The sequence below is a fragment of the Thermobia domestica genome, chromosome 4 (assembly GCF_964235325.1).
Source record: "Thermobia domestica chromosome 4, izTheDome1.hap1.1, whole genome shotgun sequence".
NCBI lineage: Eukaryota > Metazoa > Arthropoda > Insecta > Zygentoma > Lepismatidae > Thermobia > Thermobia domestica.
In genome coordinates, this window is record NC_137457.1 from 300,412,752 (window position 1) to 300,433,501 (window position 20,750).

Here is a 20,750-nt window from a genome sequence, read left to right on the forward strand (position 1 = left end):
TACAATATCTGTGCACAATTTCATTCACTTCGTTCCACTTCATACTGCGTTCGGGCGTCAACTTTCGAAATATTGGGTAGGGGCTTTGATCCCCAATAATTGTTTCTCCGCAGAAAATTAAAAAAAAAACGTATTCGTGTATTTTATGTGTAGTATCTAACTTCCAATTTTATCAAAATCGGAGTGTTACAGGTGTATCAAATTGTATCAAAACCGACAACAACATTGATTTAATAGGGAGTCAATGCTTTTTAAATCATTACTAGCACTTTTTCTTTCTTTTTGCTCGTTCGGCGCTTTCTAGCCATCAGCGCCCGGGACGACCGCCCCGCGAGTCCCCTTCTAGCTACGGCTCTGCGGGAAACGGATCCGAGATTTAAGGAAACTAGTATAAAACGATTCACAATTTTCTTATAAATGGATATAAAACATATTTAAACTTCTGCCAGTAACTTTCGGCTTTTATTATGTGAAAGTGGCCCAAAGACGCCCACACTGCGTATAAAAGTATTTGACATCCCACACGATTAATATGTATGATAATAGTTGAAACAACGTATTAAAATAATTATTTGTAGATAGTCACATGTATTCTGTGTACAAGCTAAAAAACATTGATACTTTTTCAGTTATTTTTAATCATTGTTTGATTCCTTCATTCATGTTTTCTTCTAGCTTCGGAAACCGTGAGAAATCTCTCTATCTGCAAACAGAACAAAGTGCATGCACGTGCCAATGGTGAGCACAGCTGTCACCTGCGAAATGAGAACTTTCGGTGGTCCAACGCGCCTTGATGTATATAGAACTATACGCTCAACAAGCTATACGCTCGCGACTGTTCCGCACCTGCCGATGAAACCCTGAACTGCAGTTATAGAAAAAAAGTTATCTCAGCACCGTTGGGACCACCAACGTCAATTTTCAAAGTTGATTTCTACGCATTAGTGGTGGCGAGAGGAGACCATCTATGGTTTCCCACTGGAGGACCATATAGTGTCGCCTGATGGAATGCAAATCGCCAATGTATGGTCGTTCCATCGGTATCAGGATATATATATCAAGTTGTAAAGAAAGTTCTTGCGTTTTCAACCGTCGATTTCAAAAGAACATATCTCAGTTCAAACAAATCTTTATTAATCGAAATAAAAACCATGACAATCCATACACTTTCTCCAACGAGAAACAAGTAGTTAATGCCAGTAGCATAGAATTCTGGAGTTTTGGACGCGACGAAGTCGTTGAACGTCACTTCGGCATCGTCTCAGCTTTTGAAGTATCTCTCGCGGAGGAAGTTGTCGAGATGCTTTGGAAAAGTGGTAGTCGATGGGCGAGAGGTCCGGCGAGCATGGTGGATGAGGCAGAGATCCGAAGCCCAATGCGTTCAACTTTTGCAGCGTCTGTTGTGCAACATGCGGACGAGCGTTGTCGTGGAGCATGATTGGTTTCTTTCTGTTGACCAATGCCGGGCACATACGTCGAAGCTTCTGGTGCATTTCGTCGATTTATTGGCAGTACTTCTCCGCCGTAATCGTTTCGCCCAGATTGAGGAAGCTGTGATTGATAAGACCGGCTGCAGACCATTAAACAGTCACCATGATCTTTTGTGGGTGGAGTTTCGTCTTCGTGAACTGATGAGGAGCTTCGCCGACGTCCAACCACTGCGCCGAATGTCGCCGATTGTGGTAAAGGATCCATTTCTCATCACACGTCACAATTGTGTCGAGAAACTGGTCGTTCTTGTTCCACAGAAGAAGAAAAGACTACACCTCAAAACGGTGATTTCGGCGATTTTCGGTCAATTCGTGCGGCACCCATTTATCGTGTGCTTTTGACTTCCCAATCTCTAGCAGGTGGCTGGAAATTGTGATAGGTGTTACACGAAGCTCTCGAACAGTTGGGCGTGGATTGGCTTTAACTCAGGCTCTCAGTTGGTCGTTGTCAACAGCGGATGTTCGGCCAATGCGCTAGTCATCTTTCAGGCTCTCGTCACCGCTGTGGAATTTCTTGAATCACCATTGTGCCGTACGTTCGTTAGTGGTTCTTGAGCCAAATAATTTGTTGATATCACGAGCTGTCTGGGCAGCTTTTCGGCCTAGCTTGAACTGGGACAAGAAAATCGTTCGAGTTTGCCTCTTGTTTATGCTATTTGAAGTCCTGAAAAAAGTGAAAAAAAAAAGTATTTTAAAACAAAACCAATACAACGAATAAATAGAGCGAAAAAAGGCGCTTTAAACTTATATATACAGGCACAATATTATAACAACACTTGAGTTGAAAATACATCATCGAAAATAGAAGTAACAAAAACCCAACTTAGAAATTATAAACGAAAATATGGGTCAAGTGACACCTCGTTCGATTGATCTTCATACACTCAACAGCCTTGTGGAAAAAGATTTTTCATATGGGTCACCGTTTTCAAAATGGCTGCCAAGACATGGTGCTTGTATCAGATAAAACGTCCAGTACTGCTAATATTAAAACGGTTGAAGATAATAACGAATAAACGGAATAAAACTCCTATGAGAAATCACAGAGGGTTTTTATCATTGCATGCCTCGAAAATGTTGCAACAGAAGAGATGATGATTAGAGTAAACGCGCATAGTGCAAAGGAGGAAATCTAATTTCCAGAAAATCATCGTTCCAACGTCCTACGTAAGTGGGTGAAGCGAGACGGGAAGGAACGGTGAAACTGCACACGAAAACCTTAGTTTTCTCAAATTGTATCTACACAACAAAATTATCTGAAATGTGCTTTTATAAGAGATAGATACCTGTAATGGAAAAAAGTAGGTAAAATTCTTGTTAAATTGTACTTTCCATTTTGATTACAGACAATGATGTGTCTTAAAATGAAACAACTGCAATGTGAAACCAATTTGTCGAACAATGCAATTTTAGAACAATGTATACAAACGATGGTTTTGCTTAAAAGCCGTCTGTACAATATTGGTTCATTACACTACCAGTCACTTGTACACCCAAGTGTTTCAGACAAACTATTCGTATTGCAAGTAAAAGTAGGGTTCTCATTTGAGATTTTGCCATTCATTCCCGCCTCATCCACTATTTTAGGTAAAACGAGGATTCTTCTTTCGCCTAAAATGGCAGACACAAATCTTATCATTTATGTCATAAAAGTGAGATAATTGGTTAGGCGAAACGAGGATTAGGCCAAAAGATGCCAGATCACGTGATGAGAACGTTCTCCGTATTAAATCCGTTTTTCAACTTGCAAGATTATAGGCCCCATATTCTGCCTACATTAAGATATTCAAGACACTGTAAATTAACTGATTTCAGTGCTGAGAACTCAACCATAAATCATCGGCCTTTTTGTACATGACACCTGCTATTCTGTATTTTATTCCTGTGTGATCTCCAAACCCCAAACAAACTTAGTTCAAAGGTGCTTAAATATGCGAGAATGGCCACTTAGACTCCCTAACACTAACCTATTTTAATCCAGCGTTACCATTTCGTAACAAAATATGTACATCGTTTTTAATTTTTAAAAACTAATAGGTTTGCAACGCTGGAGAAGTGCGTCTTGCGTTGTGGTGTAGGATGACAAGAAAAGTAGTGGTGCAGAAAAGAGAGTATCAAATTTATACTTGTGTGAGTGAGCTACGTCTACTTTGTTGGTCTTTTCGAGAATTCAAAAATTAAATTCCTAGAGAGGTAAGTTTGCTTATTGTTTTCTGTTACGCCTTGTTTCTTTCATTTTTCCTGCACGTTTTGATTCATAATAGATCACTAAATTAGGTAATGGTACCACGATTAATCAATTTCATTTCTGTGATCTCTGTATTCGATTGTTTTTGTGTGTTTTTATTTGGTAACGCTGGGCTTTTACAGCATCAACAAGAGCAAAGTGGCGTGTTTTAAAAATAATTTTACAGCGTAGATAGAACGTAATTTAAAATATTTTATATGAATTATGTAAATTCCACATTGTTATCCTACAAATAATAATAATAATAATAATAATAATAATAATAATAATAATAATAATAATAATGTGATTTTAGTTTCAACTTTCCTCACTTCTCTTTATCTTGCTCTTTAGGTTTAGTTTTATTACCAACTAAGGCTATGTAATTGATTTCGTTCATTTCCCTCTTGTTCTTGCAGAGGATTGAATTTTTAAGATTTGAGCCTTTACCAATTATAGAGAATATAGAGCCGCCAGAGTCTCATATTCTTTCCGATGTATTTTCCGAAGATGAAGATGGGGGCTTGCTGGGAAATCTTAGCTCGCGCCAACTTTCTGCAGGTGCTTCGGTATTATTTACGAATAACTCAAGATTAGGAAGTGAGTGCGAATCAAATATTATGATGGATTACCTACCTGAAGACATAAATAAAGTTCAGAGTTCGATTCTCCTCAATGCCAAAAGTGTAATTTTGATGGTAGCATTGCGCTGCCATCAAGATGTGCCCGTCTTTACGCGGACCCGACAGTAGGTCAGAGTAAAGTGGGGACAGTTTCACAAATTCCAAGCGGGCAAAAGCGTTTCTGTACTAACACAAATAACAACACGTTACATTTACCATCAGATAGTTCTCGCCGATGGGCCTAGTAAAAACAAATGATCTCTCCAGGAAGAAATTTTTCAAAGTACTCAGGTTTCTTACTAGTTGAACTGTTCGAGCTTTTTTCAGCAATGAACTGTTTGATTTGATTGTAGAAAAGGGTCGTCGTTAAGCTGAACTAAAAATTTGCCCTGATCCAAATATTTCAAAAGAGTAATTCAAATGTATCTTATGGATTCTTGTGGTGTCTGCGTATAATCCATTTCCTGGATTTCGCTTTGACTGGGAATTAGGCTTAGATATGTGAAATAAATGTGTATATGATTCTATGAGGAGCAATAGTTTCCGGCAAACAATGCGTTTTCTGCATTTGACAGATAACAAGATTGATATTTCAGATAAAATATATAAGCTGCGTCCACTTATAAGTAAACCACAAAAGAACTTTATGAAGCATTTTGTTTCTGTTCAGCAGCTTCATTTTGATGAATCAGTGATGGCCTATTAAGGCTGACATTCCTGTAAACAGTCTATTAGAGAGCCAATTACATTTGGATTCAAATCACTTTGTCTGAATACATTCAATAGTTACCTGGTCAATTTTGATATATATCAAAGTAAATGAAACCAGACTGATGACTATTACAAAATATTTGGCACGTTTTTAGCTAAGCATAGCTCGTATGTTGAAGCAATTACCCAATGAGAAGAAGCTCCCTTATCATTTGTATTTTCACAATCTGTTGACTAGCACTAATATATTATCATACCTTTAAAAAATGTGAATATTCTTCTACCGAGAGTATAAGAGAAAATAGCGTACTAAAGACCTCAAAGTCATTTCTACAAAGGGGATAAAAAACGAAGGTTTTTTTAAAATTACAAAGTCTGTGATGACAGTATTTTGATAGCTCGGTGGCAAGGAAACTCAACGGTTACTGTTGCATCTACTGAACATTCAGTCAACTAATCAAATGTAAGGAGATATTCAAAGTCGAAAAGAATGATGGTTTCTGTGATACGCCCTTGTATTATTGGTGAATGCAATAAGTTTAATTGGGCAACAAACTTGATAGATTAAAACAAATCGTTATCGTGTTGGTATTCGAGGGAAGAAATGGGTTGGTCTGTCTTTACTTGGTGTCTAGATGTTGCAATAGGCAATGCCTGGTATCTTCACAGCATGACACGAAATGAGAACAAAATGCCCCAACTGGACTTCAAGAGAGACATTGCAACATACTATCTAAAATCATATGGAAAACCTTCTGAAGCTGGAGGAAGACAAGCAATCAAACCAAAATCTACACACGCTTCAGAATGTCTATGGTTTGATGGGAAAGGCCATGAAGTAGTAAAAAACAAAGATAAGAAGCGAAGATGTGCAGTGTTCGCACAGGTTTGTACAGTGTGCTGTTGGACTTCGCATCTCTTACTTACATCCGTATCACCAAAAACAGAAGTGTTCAACATGGTTGCTGTAGTTTTTTTGCGATAATTCTTTGTTATTTGCTATTATGTCAAGTGCAAGTTTCTATTTGAAATAAAGAGAACGATTAAATTTCCTTTCCTATTAAAAATCTTTATGTAATTTATATGTAGTAATAAGCACAAAATTTTGAGCAGGTAAACGTCTAATTAGAGGATGTCGTGCTACAACTAGGTGGACTCATCACATTTTGATATAATCTTTTTCGTTTATTTGAACGGTACAAACTTTTAGCTTGGTGGTAATAAAAGGTATATAAATAGTACAAAATTCTGAGTTAGTGAAAATTCGAATTTGAAATTGTAACACTACAACTAAATAGGCCTTTATATTTTGAATAATGTTCCCTTCCTTTATTTGAATTATAATTTTTTCTTTGTGATATAAAAAGGGTATAAAATTATGAGATAGTTGGAATTTGAAGCTGTCATACCATAAGAAAATGATCAACGCAGTGCAGAAAATTACTTCAAAAGTACACAACAAGTATTAGTTAAAATAATAAGGAACTCGAAGTGTTGCATCAGCACTGGTACACTAACGACAATTGGAATACTATTATGTTAAGTAAGTAGTATTTTTAGTAGGATAGTAAGGATATGTGATATCTAACATCATATGACAACTTAGCATCACAACACAAAATAGATACAATTGTCGTGAAGCATTTTGAGTTACGGTTTCCCAACGTCGGCTCTCAGCAAACCGAAAAAGGAAAATTACTCTCGTTTATAATTTTTAAAGTGAGTTATCGCATCAAGAAGGTATTAAGAAATGCCACACTCTAACACAACTGTCAGTAAGATAGTAACATATATTCTTGTAGATAATATCAACTCTGAAAGTAAATGCATCTTTTCGAATCATAACGCCATAATTATGGAAACACACTACAAAAATAGAGATTGCAGGAGATCAGTCATGAATTATACACGCAAAAAAATTAAAGAATCACGCCATTCTGAAAATTGAAACACATTGGAGCAACAAAAACTAACCTTCTTATTGAACTGCATTATGCTAACTCCCGTATTGACTCAATGGTACAGTGCTCACCTCTGCTGCGTAGGTACCATGGTTCGATCTCAATTTCGCTGAGGTTTGTTGTCGAAAGTACTGTTTTTGTGGGTTTTGTGCGATTCTTCCGTTTTCTTTCACTTTCTTCATTCCACTTCTTTCATTTTTTTCACCATCTTCCTTACTCTTACAAATACACATAACATGTTAAACTAACAGAAATACTTATACTACATCATGTTTGTTATTAAATTTTGTTAGAACAAATCGTAATAAAATAAAAGAGTTAAGTGGATAACAAGTGTGTATAAAAATGATTTCAAAAGGAAAATACAAATGCTACGATGATACAAGAAAACAAAATAAATATATTACCTTCTAGATACAACAACTAGTAATAAACATTAAATGGAAATATGAAACCAATACAATACCTTCTAAATAGAAACCATATCTTCAAAGTTATGAGAAAAATTTATGTGCATCAGACCAATAAAGTACAAAAGTATTGAAAGCCCCTTACTAGTCTAATGCCTCGACCGCGCCCGTAGTAGAGGCTTGAAAAATTTGAACGCATAGCCGGAGTTTGGGTCGTACATTATACTGTGTTCACGACTCAGGTTGTCTCAGTGCTGAAAGAGACACTACAAACTGCAATATAACTATCTCAGATATAGTGAAGATCGCATTACTATATGTAAGGAACTAAACCAACATTAGAAAATAACTAAATAAAACAATTCAGAGAAATTAATACAGGCCATTATAGTATGTACTTGAGTTCAACAACAAGTTAGAATGTTGTTGTATTGTACAAAAATTAACAAACAAATAAATGTTAAATGTTTTAGCAGCTAATAAAGCTCTTTCACAGGTAGCGATTTCTTGATTCTTCCAACTGTTGCACCAAATTACAAAACAGCACGTAAATGGATTATCATTGAATGTAATATCAACAAATGTAATGGAAGATCGTGAAGATATACTGAACTCATCTATAATATCGCACTTAAGGGATAATCAAAAAGAGTGAGGTGCGTTCGTAATATTGTTCACTTAAAATAAAAAAGATTTAAGGAAAATACTACTATGAAAATTTTATGCCAAGTTCCTTGCATTTGAATTTCAACAAAATTTTGAAAATTTACCAAATGAGAGCCGTGTTTTCTTTTCAGCATTACTGTTAAACCAATGAAAGCTTTCAAAATGCAGATCGAAATTAAAAGGTTTCAGTTTATCAGATGTATGTAAGCCGAGTGTTGCTAGATTGCAAGGATGAAATATAGTGGAATATATTTTTGGTGTACTACTTTAGTTACATGTAACACAAAGTCTCCAGTAGGTTACTAATAATTTCCCTTTACTATTATAACACATTTTACCTTGAATTTGTAAGCATAAAAACATAATCTTAATTAGTATCAACACTTTAATCATTTCTGCTGCAAGGAAACCCTGTTACTAGTAAGTATGTCTTGTCGACATGGTAAAAGACGTTAGGTAGAATACCTATAGATATCAGCAGATAAACTCATAAAGGTAATATCATTGTCTATTACACATCACTGCGTTTACTTTCAGAACTCCCAATAGTAAAATATGCTATGTATAGTAAAATATAAGTGCTCCCAATAGTAAAATATAAGTGCCTTCAAACTAATCTTCAATTACATGTCAAGGCCATAACGTCGAAGAAGTTTTTTCTTGAATTTGACAAAGTTGAACATTAGAAATTCTAATTTGATTGCAGAAGATCAAAAACTGTACTTCACAAACAATACTAGTGAATTATCATTTTTTAGCAATACTCATCAAAGTAAACTATGTCTTAACCAAACAGATTATTTTTAAGCGGGTTTTCCTCCACGCAATTGCAGCATATTATTTTACTTCTGTAAATTACCCAAGAGAAACAACAGTAAATTCTGTACATTAGGGTTTTAAGATTGATTTTTAACTAAACATGAATCATAAAATAAAATAGCAAAGGAACGCATACATATATAAACAAAGTGGTACTTACCTTTATCATAAGAACCGTCAGTTGTGGTTTGTAATTAAATTACTTTCGATACCTCTGATTAGAGGTAGATTGCCTAATATGTGATAGAATATGCTTTTCCAAATGAGACTTCCCTAAATACTAACATTAATTATAGGAGTTCTTTAAGAATAAACATGATTATAAGACTTCCTTAAGTATTAGCATGAATAATAAAATAAAATAGCAAAAAAACATATACATATATATGAATAAAGTACTACTTCCCTATATCATAAGAACCTCCAATTGTGATAGTTAAATTACTTTCGACATCTGTGATTATAGGTAGGTTATCCAATATGGGATAGAATATGCTTTTCGAAGTAGGATTTCCTCAAGTAACTAATTTCAAACGGATGCCAGTAAAATAGTTTCTCGCTTGAATGTGTTAATACATGCATTCGCGAATTCGATTTATCTACAGACGCCTTTCCACACACCTTGATCATTTCTTGCCGTATGTGCCAGTAAATGGCGCTGTAAATTTCCTTTCCCTTTTATCTGTTTACCACACACTTCCAACACAAACGTTTATCATCTGTGTGATTTAATATGTGGGCCTTTACTTTACTTTTCTGAGAGAACCGTTTACCACACTTATCGCAAATATATAATTTCTCAGGAAAGTGAGTTAAGACGTGTGAAGCCAAGTTTGATTTAAGTGCGAAGCATCGACCACACTGCCAGCAAGAGTAAGGTTTCTCTCCAGTATGAGATCTCAAGTGCCTTTGCAGTTCACACGGCGTAGGAAATACTTTGTCGCACAATGTGCAAAAATGACGCCTTTTATGTTGAGGTGCTAAGTCATCATCAAGATGATTTTTTCGACTGAAACCGTAAGTGCATTCATCGGACCGAAGTTTCTTAGACTTATGGCTTAGTGTGTGTCGTATGAAACGACATTTGAGACCGAACCCTTTTCCACATTCGTTGCACCAGAAATTTTTTTCACCTGAATGTGTAAACATGTGAGCGTTAAAACTAGATTTATGGCTGAATCCTCTTGCACATACCTGACAAAAATATGATTTCACATCCATATGCCTTAACAAATGCACTCTCAGTCTACACTTGTGATCGAATCCTTTACCACACTCCTCACAGAAGAGGCGTTTGTCTTTTCTGTGCGTCAACCTGTGGGTTCTCATGTTTTGTTTTCTATTAAACCCTCTGCCACATTCTGGACAACAATAACGTTTCTCATCTATATGAATTAATATATGTTCTCTCAGGTACTGTTTTGTAGTAAATGTTTTGGAGCACACTTCGCAATTGAAAGGCCTTTCACCTGTATGTAGTAACATGTGAGCTTTAAGAGTAGGCAGATTGCTGAATCTTTTGCCACATTCTTCACAATAGCGATAATGTGTACCAGAGTGGAGTAAGACATGTTTATTCAAATTACATTTTAGACCAAACCCTTTACCACATACTGCACAGCAATGAGGTTTTTCATCTGTGTGGCATAACATATGCGATTTCAAAGCATACTTCGTTGAAAAAATTTTGGAACATATCTCACAAGAATGTTCCGTATGTACATATGTCAAAGAGGAAACTGCATTCATAATTTTACATTTCTGACAATACTTAGATTTCTCTCCTGTATATTTTAGCATGCAGATTTTGAAATTTGATTTTTGCCGTAACTGCTTACCACATCCCTTGCAAAATCGACTTTCGTTATTTACATCATTAATTAATCTTCTTTGTATAATATGCACGTTTGGTCTTGATACAAGCTTATATTTTTGCAGCCTGTAATTCCAAATAAAAATTAATGGGTCAATAATCGAAAATACACTAATACTAGGAGTTCATTAACATTTCGGAAACAATAATATAGAAAAACTATAATAACACTAACAAAGCTGCTATTGCATCTCAGAGCGAAGTTACTTTTGATGATGCGTGTGCCGATGTATTTTTAGACAAAACGCCAAAATCTGCCCGATAGAAGCATTACATTTTTGTTACAGTTTACGAGTTTACGACGTATACAATGGAAAATCTTAAATAGCCTAGAAAGTATGAAGAGGGCGTTTCTTAGAAACATTCAGTCATATATTTATCTCAATTTATATAAAAAATTGTCACTATCTTACCAAACTTACACTTAAAACTTTCAAGGTATCACTTTTGAAACTTTAATATCAAAATGGGTAATACTTTGCCCCACGTCAACTTTAATTAGGTGCTTCGCTTTTGATATACGTTGTAACTTATTGCTAGTATTTTTTTAAATCAATGTATATTTTGCGTTTAGATCTTTTTATTTTATATCGGGCGTAAAACTTAGTTCCCTCACTTTTTTATTAACTACTTTTTTACATTTCTTTATAATACTTCATCTCACTCTTAACTCTTTACATATTAATAACACCTCTGGAGTATATTTCATGCCGTTTAAATCATATGCGAATGACCTGCACTTTGTTTCTCGATATCACTGGATTGTTCAGTACTTCCATTTGTAAACTGCAGCATATATTTCATAATCAATCAGTTTTATTCATTAGCTCTTTTTATTTTACCTATTTTCTATTTCTGTTATCTCCTCTAATTTAAGCTCTAGGTCTTTTGAGTAAATTGTTCTTTTAAGAATTGTTTTGTCAAAAGTACACTGAATTCAATTTATCTTTCACCTCATAACTCTTCTCGCATTTCATAGTTTTCTTTCTTTGTTCATTATCTGCTTATTTTCTTCTTTCAAGTTAATAATGTTTTATATTTCTTCGCTTCGTATGTTTCTTTCATCGCCACTTATTAACAAACCGTTTTCCGTATTTCTAATAAACTTCCCTTTACTACATTTACAGGGCTCATGGTGTTCTGGTCTCTTGTAAATAGCTGATAACTCAGCAAAAACACACGAAAAAGTGACAAAAAGCATACGAAAAAGTGACCAAAAAGTAACCAAAACCTCATCGTGTCTCTTTTTTCCTTCGTCAATTTCTCCAGCATCTCTCTCTTTGTTGTTTTGTTTCATCTTTTCTTTACTTCTTTTTGTGTTTCCTCCCTTCATCGGTTTTCTAAGTATGCTTTCTATTTACGGAAAGCAGACTTAGCAGGTGTAAAAAGCTTCTGAGTAGGTGCAACCAGTTCTGGCCTATTTCTGAATTTTATCATCCCAGATATTATATTTAACCTAGTATTGTGAGTTCTCAAAGCCATGAAATGTTCAAATTCATCACCTACTCAAGAACACACAAGAAGAATAACACAAGATGAACATGACGAACCAGACAAACGCACGCACACAACGTTGAGCGGAGCGTTAACTAATACGAGAAAAAACTAAAATACTATAATGATAGAACAAAGAATAGACTCATTAGATTCTCAACACCACCTTGAGAATTTCAGCATGCTGCAACCATACACTGTGCTCTAGAAAGAACGAAACATGAACTGACAATAAAGCTGACTGTTTCACTTGTGGCAGCAAGTACTGAAACTTTCCGAAGAGTAATGAGAACAAGTTTCTGCCTTTTTTCCATTTTTCTACATTTTTCTTTTAAAACTGCCAATGCAAAACAAAAATTACACGAAAAAGTTACTTTACCTCCCAAAAAAGAAACTTTTAGTGACAGATTTGAAAAAAAAAGTAACTTTTTGTGAACAACTTGAGAACAAATAACTTTTAGTAAAAAAAAAAAAAAAAGACTGACTCGCTATGAGCCCTGCATTCATCTACATGACTTTCGTCTCTCTCGTCACCACATATTATTTGTAGCGTTTTCCAGGTTCTTAATAAACACGATTTTAGTATGTAAATCTGATGACTTTTCTATGGCTGCATAAATGTGACAAATATTCTTTCCTATACTACTTTGTTGTAACTTTCTTCACTTATAATGCTGAAATATTGTACACTTTCCTTCCATTTGAATTTCTATACTTATATATTTATTTGTCTGCATCACTGTAACACTCTATCAAATTCGACCTGCGTCTAAGTTTTTCGTTTCTGCATTAATTTTTGTGACAATTAAATTACCACCAATTACACAATTACCTGTTTTCTCAAAATTAGTTCACAGAATGCTGTATAGCGATTTAATTTTTAGCAAATGTAATATATCACATATCAAATGTGACTCTGGTTTTAGAAAGTATAGAAGTACTCGAACAGATATATTTTCTTACTACAAAACGCGTAGAACTAAGAAGCAGGGAAATAGATTTTAGAACTTTATTTGACCATGCCATAATTTACTTACTAGGAAATCGTAATTATATATGTATAAGAAGTACATATTACAACTAGACAAAACTATTCACAAAAAACAAAAAAACGTAGATATGAAACAGAAATTTGTTTTTTGATACTCTGGAAATTAGCAGGTCAAAGTATATATAAATAAATGTGCATGAAAATTTTTAGACCTGGTTTTCCGATATTTGCTTTGTATAAAATGAAGTATTTCAGTTTACGCCCAAGGATTATGCTCTTTGGATTAAGGAAGGCAATCATTAAGGCAAATGATTGATCAAGCAAGAATTGCTGGAATGAGAATGTGGAATGAAATGGAGGTACCCTGAAAAAACTCAGTGACACAATGTTCTTCATAGCAAACTTACTTCGTTGAGCACTGAATCAGGAAATACACTCCACAGGTAAACGCTTTACCGCTCACCAAACTGCGTCTTCTGTTTGTTTCTTATATAAACTTTTTATCACTGCTATAACTACCTTGTCTACATACAAAACTCTTATTTACTGCTACATCCTACGAACCCACTATAAAATTTAAAATAGTTTCAAAACGTATTCCGGAAAGAATTTTAGGCCTTTTGTATAAAAACTTGTACAGCATATATTGTAAATGAATATTATCTTGGTTAACTACTCGCCTGTTGAACTGTTTTTAGTAAATAGTGACAAACTGCCTATCCAGGAATAGAAACCAAGGAAACGTCATAAGCTAATAATTGAATATTCGTTAACAACTTTTAAATAGAATGAATTTTCGTTGAAAATTAAAGATAGAACTTTTTCATTCGTCCATCCATCCAAACTTATTTCAAAATATATGGTAAAACGTAGAAGTCAATTGTTCTTTCGTACCTCTCGCAAATGACCTCACTATTTACGACGTACCACAGTAAACGAAAGATATGCAATTAAATATGCATCAAAAACTAAGTACTCAACTCTGTTTTCGTTTTCGTTCTGCTTTATTGATCGTGGTTCTTTTAGCTTAATTGAAAGTAAAGAAAAAATATTGATAACTATTGAAATACTACTAAAAAAAAATTTTCAAAAATAATTAACGAAACTCAGATAAGGAGAAGAAATTGAAACGTACCTATCTTCCTGGTCACCTAATGGTCGACAATCGTTATCCTCACTGTTCTTTTCGAGCTTGTCTTCATTAATGCCAATCATATGGCTATTTGTGTCTTTAAATTTATTATCATTTAATTTTGTTCCCAAAACTTCATTATTACTTTGTAGGGAGTTAGCATTTACAGGTAAATCAGACATTGATAAACGATTGATCAAACATATTGCTTTTGAATTTAGTTTCGCATCTGCGGTTACGATATTATTATTACCTTCTATATCTATTTTGCATTCAGACACCAAAGGTTCTTTTAAGATGGACCGTTTAACGTCCATATATTGTTCCGATTCACTTTGTACTGATAGATTAAGAGGATCCTTGTATTCCAATTCATTATTATCCTTGTTATATAATTTATATTCAAGATCTTCAACAGATTTCTTTTCTATTTTCGTTTCTACTTTGATCGGACGAATGCTGAAACAATCGAAAGCCATTTGCGTAACCCAAGGATTGCTGTCGTTGGAGACTTCAGATTTTTATTGTTCAGCATAACAGAGGTGTGGAAAATCCTGAAAACATTATATATAAGTTTATTATAATTCATCGTTACACAAATATATTGTACGAAACAAAACAACAACATCGAAGAGCCTTCGATACCTTAAAGTTTTTCATTAATGGAATCAAGATAACTAAAGTAAGGATCGATTAAAAATAAACTACTTGTATCATTCTAATACTACCCATGCCAATTTACAATTATCATTCTGTCTCCTTTCAAAACTTCATGTAACTAGTCTATAACAACTTGAACTACATTCGTTAAGTATTTTTGATCGTAGTCAACTCTCGTTGGCATTAAACTCCATACACACATAACTAGATACGTAGCACTAAACCAGGATAAATTAATAAAACAATAATTATTTATTACAGTTGGTAGCACAAGTAAATACATAATTTTCATGGCATCTCTTTAAAGTAGTCCCCAAGTGACGTCTCTTTACATTTAAGCCAAAAAATATATAAAAATAACAAATACAAACATTTCTTAACATTCACATCTCAAGTACGATCCAACACATATTTAGTTATTTAAACGTGGAGCCTGTAACCCTCATTTATATCTATGAGAGATGTAATACTTGATGTTACTATGAGAGACATAATACTCATACTACTTGATGTTACAGTCTGTTCACGTATTCTGACGTATTTTTGCTAGCGTTAGATAGCAGAATTCTTGATGAAACGATCAGCTGAATATCTTGCATCACCTATTGAAGCTCAAAATTTCCGCTATTACGGAAGGTCGTAATAATGTTAATAAGACGTTCACGTAAGAAGCAAAACACTAATAATCTGAATAATCAGCAATGTAATTCCCGTCAATACAATGAAAATTACGTTGACGACTAACCTCCCACACAAGACACTCCTCGAACATCAAAGGTATCTCAAAAATTATAGAATAACTCGGAACGGTACTATTAGTTGTTTTCGTTGTAAAAGCCAAATTACATATCTCGTTATTGTAGAATCAATTTACAATGAATACCAGAGTACTCAGAGGGAATAGTGCTACTTGCTCTCGTTTCGTTAAGGTCCCTTTCTTTAACGAGGATGAGTTCCTGATATACGGGTTTCGCTTCAATAGGCAGTCGGAAACATAATTAAATGGTGATAGTCAAAATAGTTGCCTTGCTGTTAATTTGGTTCTACTAGAGAAGGGAGAGACATATCACGAGGACTGAAGGGGTTACATGGAATCATATACAGGTTTCTGAAATAGCAACATTGAAGTTTACCAATAGTGGCGAAAGTTTTTAGCAGATATTCCGCACATTTTGTACAAGCTCCTTTACTCGGGGCTATTTCTATTTATTTAGTTTTATTTTCTAGGAAAAATCTCATTGCCCTTATTGATTACAACAATAATAGTTTGATCCTTCAGTGGTTTGGGCGTCTTCCAGGAAAAGATTAACGTTTCAAAATATTGAAGTTCACGTGTCAGAAGGCCTCACGAAAAAGACTAACTAGTTAACAGAGTACTTTCCGCGCATTAAGCAATATAGTATGACTACATCGTTTCCAAACGTTGGTGCGCTTATGGCCATGCTGGGACACTACTGGACACAAGCTTTTGTTACCTTCTCAGCGTACGAAAGATTCGTGGAGAGTTTTAACCCCACAAGCGGTAGTGAATACTCTAATGTCGCAAATCTCCAGTGGTGCATATTACGAATCTCAACAGTAAAGCTGCTAGTTGGAAATGCTCTAGGGAAAGCTGAAGAATTTGATCTTGAAACGGTTCCTGGATGAAAACAGGAGATTATCTACTCTATATTCGAGGAGTACACCCCAACATCAGAGAAATTGGAAGAATCAACAAACATGTGTAATTCTAGACGAATTGCTGTCAATCCTTATCTTCCTGCAGAAAATAACGAAACGTTCTACGAGTTCATACGAACGTTGCAAAATGAGTTCTCGTGGTTCAACATGGATATTGGTCTCATCAGGGAATATGAGCATGAAATCAAGTAGTCACATGATAATCCAGTGAACAATGTAAGGTATCTGATCCCACACAATCTCAGGATGTTAACAAAAACAAGTAGAACTGCTTTCAAGTAAAGTAAAACTTCGCGGACGTCCCCATAGAACAATTCCATCCCAACCCATTACTTAAAAAGCGCTTGAATTCTCCACTGACGTTAGAAACATCAAAGAGTATTAGTTTAAATATGTTTAATATTTTAGCAGTTATTTTTTTACCTGCGGGAAATAGGCCGATTATTCTGAATATAAATTACCAGTTTTAAATGAAAGTTAAATTCCGTGAAATATTAGCCACTTCGGCAACCAACGTTACGTAAACATAGAAAATTAGTATGGAAACTCTCGTTTCATTATAAGGGAAATTTGAATCACTTATTTGGAAGAAAAAAATCTTGTAAACTAGCATTTCTTCTGCGAAACTTGAAAATAAACGCCTTCCGACTTAGCTTTTTATGAATTGTATTGATTTTAAACGCAAGTAATTTTTCGAATAGAAATAGCATTAAAATCCACACTAAATGAAAACACGTCTTGTTATATTCTTGACAGACTTCGTTCCTGTGCTGGTGAAATAAAAAGACGTTAATTTCATTTATTTGGGAACCCCAAACTTCCATCAAAGTGATGCTACCTCATGGAATGTATACTGCAACATTTTGTGTAAATAGAGTCAATAACGGTCCTTCACCGATTTATTTATAAAAGTTCAATACAATCTTTGTCTTTCGCAAAGTCAATATATCAAAATCTCGCTTAAGACGAAGGGTGAAGGAAGTAACGTTTCATTCGGGAAGCCCTTCGCTCATGGGAGCACCCTAGTGTCTTGTAGCGACTTAAGGTTAAGGTGCTAAGAAACGTCCTGGGCTCATGGCAGCCTCGTGAGGTACGGTTTGTGTTGAGGAATCCCATTTGCTTCAGAGTAGCCTCCAGGGTATTAGAATAGGTAGAGCCCCTTAGTCCAGGACATGGTTCCTGTCACCACGGCATGGCGGGTCCTCAGGTTGCGGATCGAGGAGAAGGCCTCTAGATATAGAGGTTAGCAGCGAATATACTGCATAAGCAGTCGCGGACAGACGACTAGGAGTGGTCCTCCAGCTTGGGGGTTTGAGTAAGGCTAACTACCACATCCTGCAAAATAAAGCACTTGTTCAGAAATATTCACAAAAGCATCGGACAAGGACTAATAACTTGGCACGACCTCAGAAAAAAAATGGGCATGATATTTGGAACATGGAATATTAGAAGTCTTTATAGGGCAGGCGCGTTAAAATCCGTGACAAGTGAGTTAGAGAAATACAGGATGGACCAAGTAGGAATTCAGGAAGTTACGTGGGAAGGAAATGGATCTGTGAATTCCGGAAATTTTACGTTCTTTTACGGAGAAGGAAATAAAAATCGCCAGATAGGAATCGGGTTCTTCGTTCAGAAACGAATATTACCAGCAATTAAACGGGTTGAATTTGTTACTGACAGACTTTCTTTTATTACTCTTAAGGAACGGTGGTTTGATATTATTGTCTTCAATGTACATGCTCCAACTGAAGATAAGGATGATGATGTAAAAGACAGTTTTTACGAAGAAATGGAACGGACATTTGACCAAATCCTGCGATATCATATGAAAATTCTATTAGGAGATTTCAATGAGAAGATAGGACCAGAAGATATCTTCAAACCGATTATAGGGAACGAAAGTCTGCGTAAGGAAAGTAATGACAACGGTTTTAGACTCGTGAACTTTGCAACATCCAAAAACCTAATCGTGAAGAGTACAAAATTCCCACATCGCGACGTAAATAAATACACTTGGACATCACCAGACGGAAAATCACATAATCAAATTGATCACGTTTTAGTAGGTAGAAGAAGGCAATCTAGCATAATTGATGTTTGATCGTTTACAGGGGCTGATTGTGACACTGATCACTACCTGGTAGCAGCCATAATACGAGAGAGATGATAATTGAATAAAGGTAATATCCATTATCCGAAAACGGAGATTCAATTTAAAGAAATTAGAAGAGAGCCAGGTAGGAGAGGAATACCAGATTAAAGTTTCGAATAAATTCTCGGCTTTAGAAGATTCGGAGTGCACTAGTGTTGAGAATACCTGGATTGAAATTAGAGATAGTATTAAAATTTCAGCAAAAGAAAAATTGGAACACGCGGAAATAAGTAGGAACAAACCATGGGTCGAACAGGAATGCATTAAAATAGCAGAGAAGAGAAAACAGGCAAAATTACGTTGGCTACAAAATCCGAATGAAATAACTACACAAAATTTCGCTGATATCAGGCAGAAAACTTCCAAAACTTTTAGAACAAAGAAACGCAATCCTGTGACAGCTAAAATAAAGGAACTTGAAGATAATAGTAAAAGTAAAAACATCCGGGACATGTATAAGGGGATCAGCGAATTTAAGGAAGGCTATCAACCTTGTGCTTATACATTAAAGAAACCTAACGGAACAGTTCTCACTGATACGGATAGCATCTTAAATAGATGGAAAGATTTCTTTGACGATTTGCTTAACACGCAATCAAAAACTAGTGTGCGTGGAGAAGAGGAGATACACACAGCAGAACCGCATATTCCAGAACCCAAACGAATAGAAGTAGAAACCGCTATAAAGAAATTAAAGAAACACAAATCTCCGCGTGTAGATGAAATTCTGGCTGAGTTAATTTTAGCCGGAGGCGAAAAATTGGGAACAAGATACACAAACTCATTCTCCTTATCTGGAACAAGGAACAATTGCCACAAGAGTGGAAAGAATCAATCATTGTTAAAATTCACAAGATAGGCGACAAGACTGACTGTAATAATTACCGAGGCATTTCTGTTCTGTCAACATCTTATAAAATACTTTCAAATACTCTATTTGCAAGATCGACCCCATACGCAGATGTAATTACTGGAGATTATCAGTGTGGATTTAGACGATTTAGACCAAATATTTATGACTCGCCAAATACGAAAAAATACTCGAAAAAAATGGGAATACAATACCCCGGTACATCAACTATTTATTGATTTTAGAAACGCGTACGATTCGGTTAGGAAAGAAACATTATACAACGTTCTTACAGAACTTGGAATGCCGAGAAAGCTAATTAGATTAATTAAAATATGTTTAAATGAATCCCAAAGTAAAGTCCCGGTGGGAAAATTTTTGTCCACGAGCTTTCACTTCGAAAATGGCCTGAAACAAGCAGATGCGTTGTCGCCATTTTTATTTAACTTTGTTCTGGAATACGCTATAAGGAAAATCAAAGATAGCAACCAGGGCGTACAGCTGAACGGTATTCACCAGGTTATGGCATATGCTGATGATGTAAATTTAATAGGGGATGATAGGAAAACAATAGAAAGAAATGCAGAGATCTTATTAAACGGTTGCAGGGACATGGGTTTAGAAATAAATGCAGAGAAAACTAAATACATGAAAGTGCGTTGGGACCGTAATACGGCAAATTATGGATGCGTTAAAATATTAAATAATACTTTTGATAAAGTGGATAGTTTCAAATATCTAGGATCAATATTAACAGAGGAAAATCATATTCACGAAGAAATTAAATGTCGACTAAAAGCAGGGAATTCTTGTTACTATTCGGTTCAAAATCTCTTGTCGCGAATTCTGTCGAGGAATTCGAAGCATAAAATATACAAAACGATAATCATGCCTGTTGTTCTGTATGGTTGCGAAACATGGTCGCTTACTCTGAGGGAAGAACATAGAGTGAAATTATTTGAGAACAAGATCCTGAGAAAAATATTCGGACCCAAGAAGAACGAGAATGGG

The 20,750-nt window shown here is 35.2% G+C and overlaps 1 protein-coding gene across 5 annotated transcripts in view; it reads right to left on the minus strand.

Annotated features, from left to right (window-relative positions):
* Positions 1 to 456: 456 nt before the first annotated feature.
* LOC145684245 (uncharacterized) overlaps positions 457 to 20,750 on the minus strand; it is a 44,294-nt gene continuing 24,000 nt past the window's right edge. For 2 of the 5 annotated variants that reach the window (XM_081756358.1, XM_081756357.1), the window contains exons 2-3: positions 14,401 to 14,951; positions 457 to 10,846 (exon numbers count right to left, since the gene is read on the minus strand). In XM_081756358.1, coding sequence (XP_081612484.1) covers positions 9,586 to 10,846; positions 14,401 to 14,876 — 1,737 coding nt within the window. In that variant the 5' untranslated portion in view covers positions 14,877 to 14,951 and the 3' untranslated portion in view covers positions 457 to 9,585. The remainder of the gene's footprint in view (positions 10,847 to 14,400; positions 14,952 to 20,750) is intronic. The other 3 variants (XM_081756359.1, XR_014131259.1, XR_014131260.1) reach the window with 3 other exon arrangements.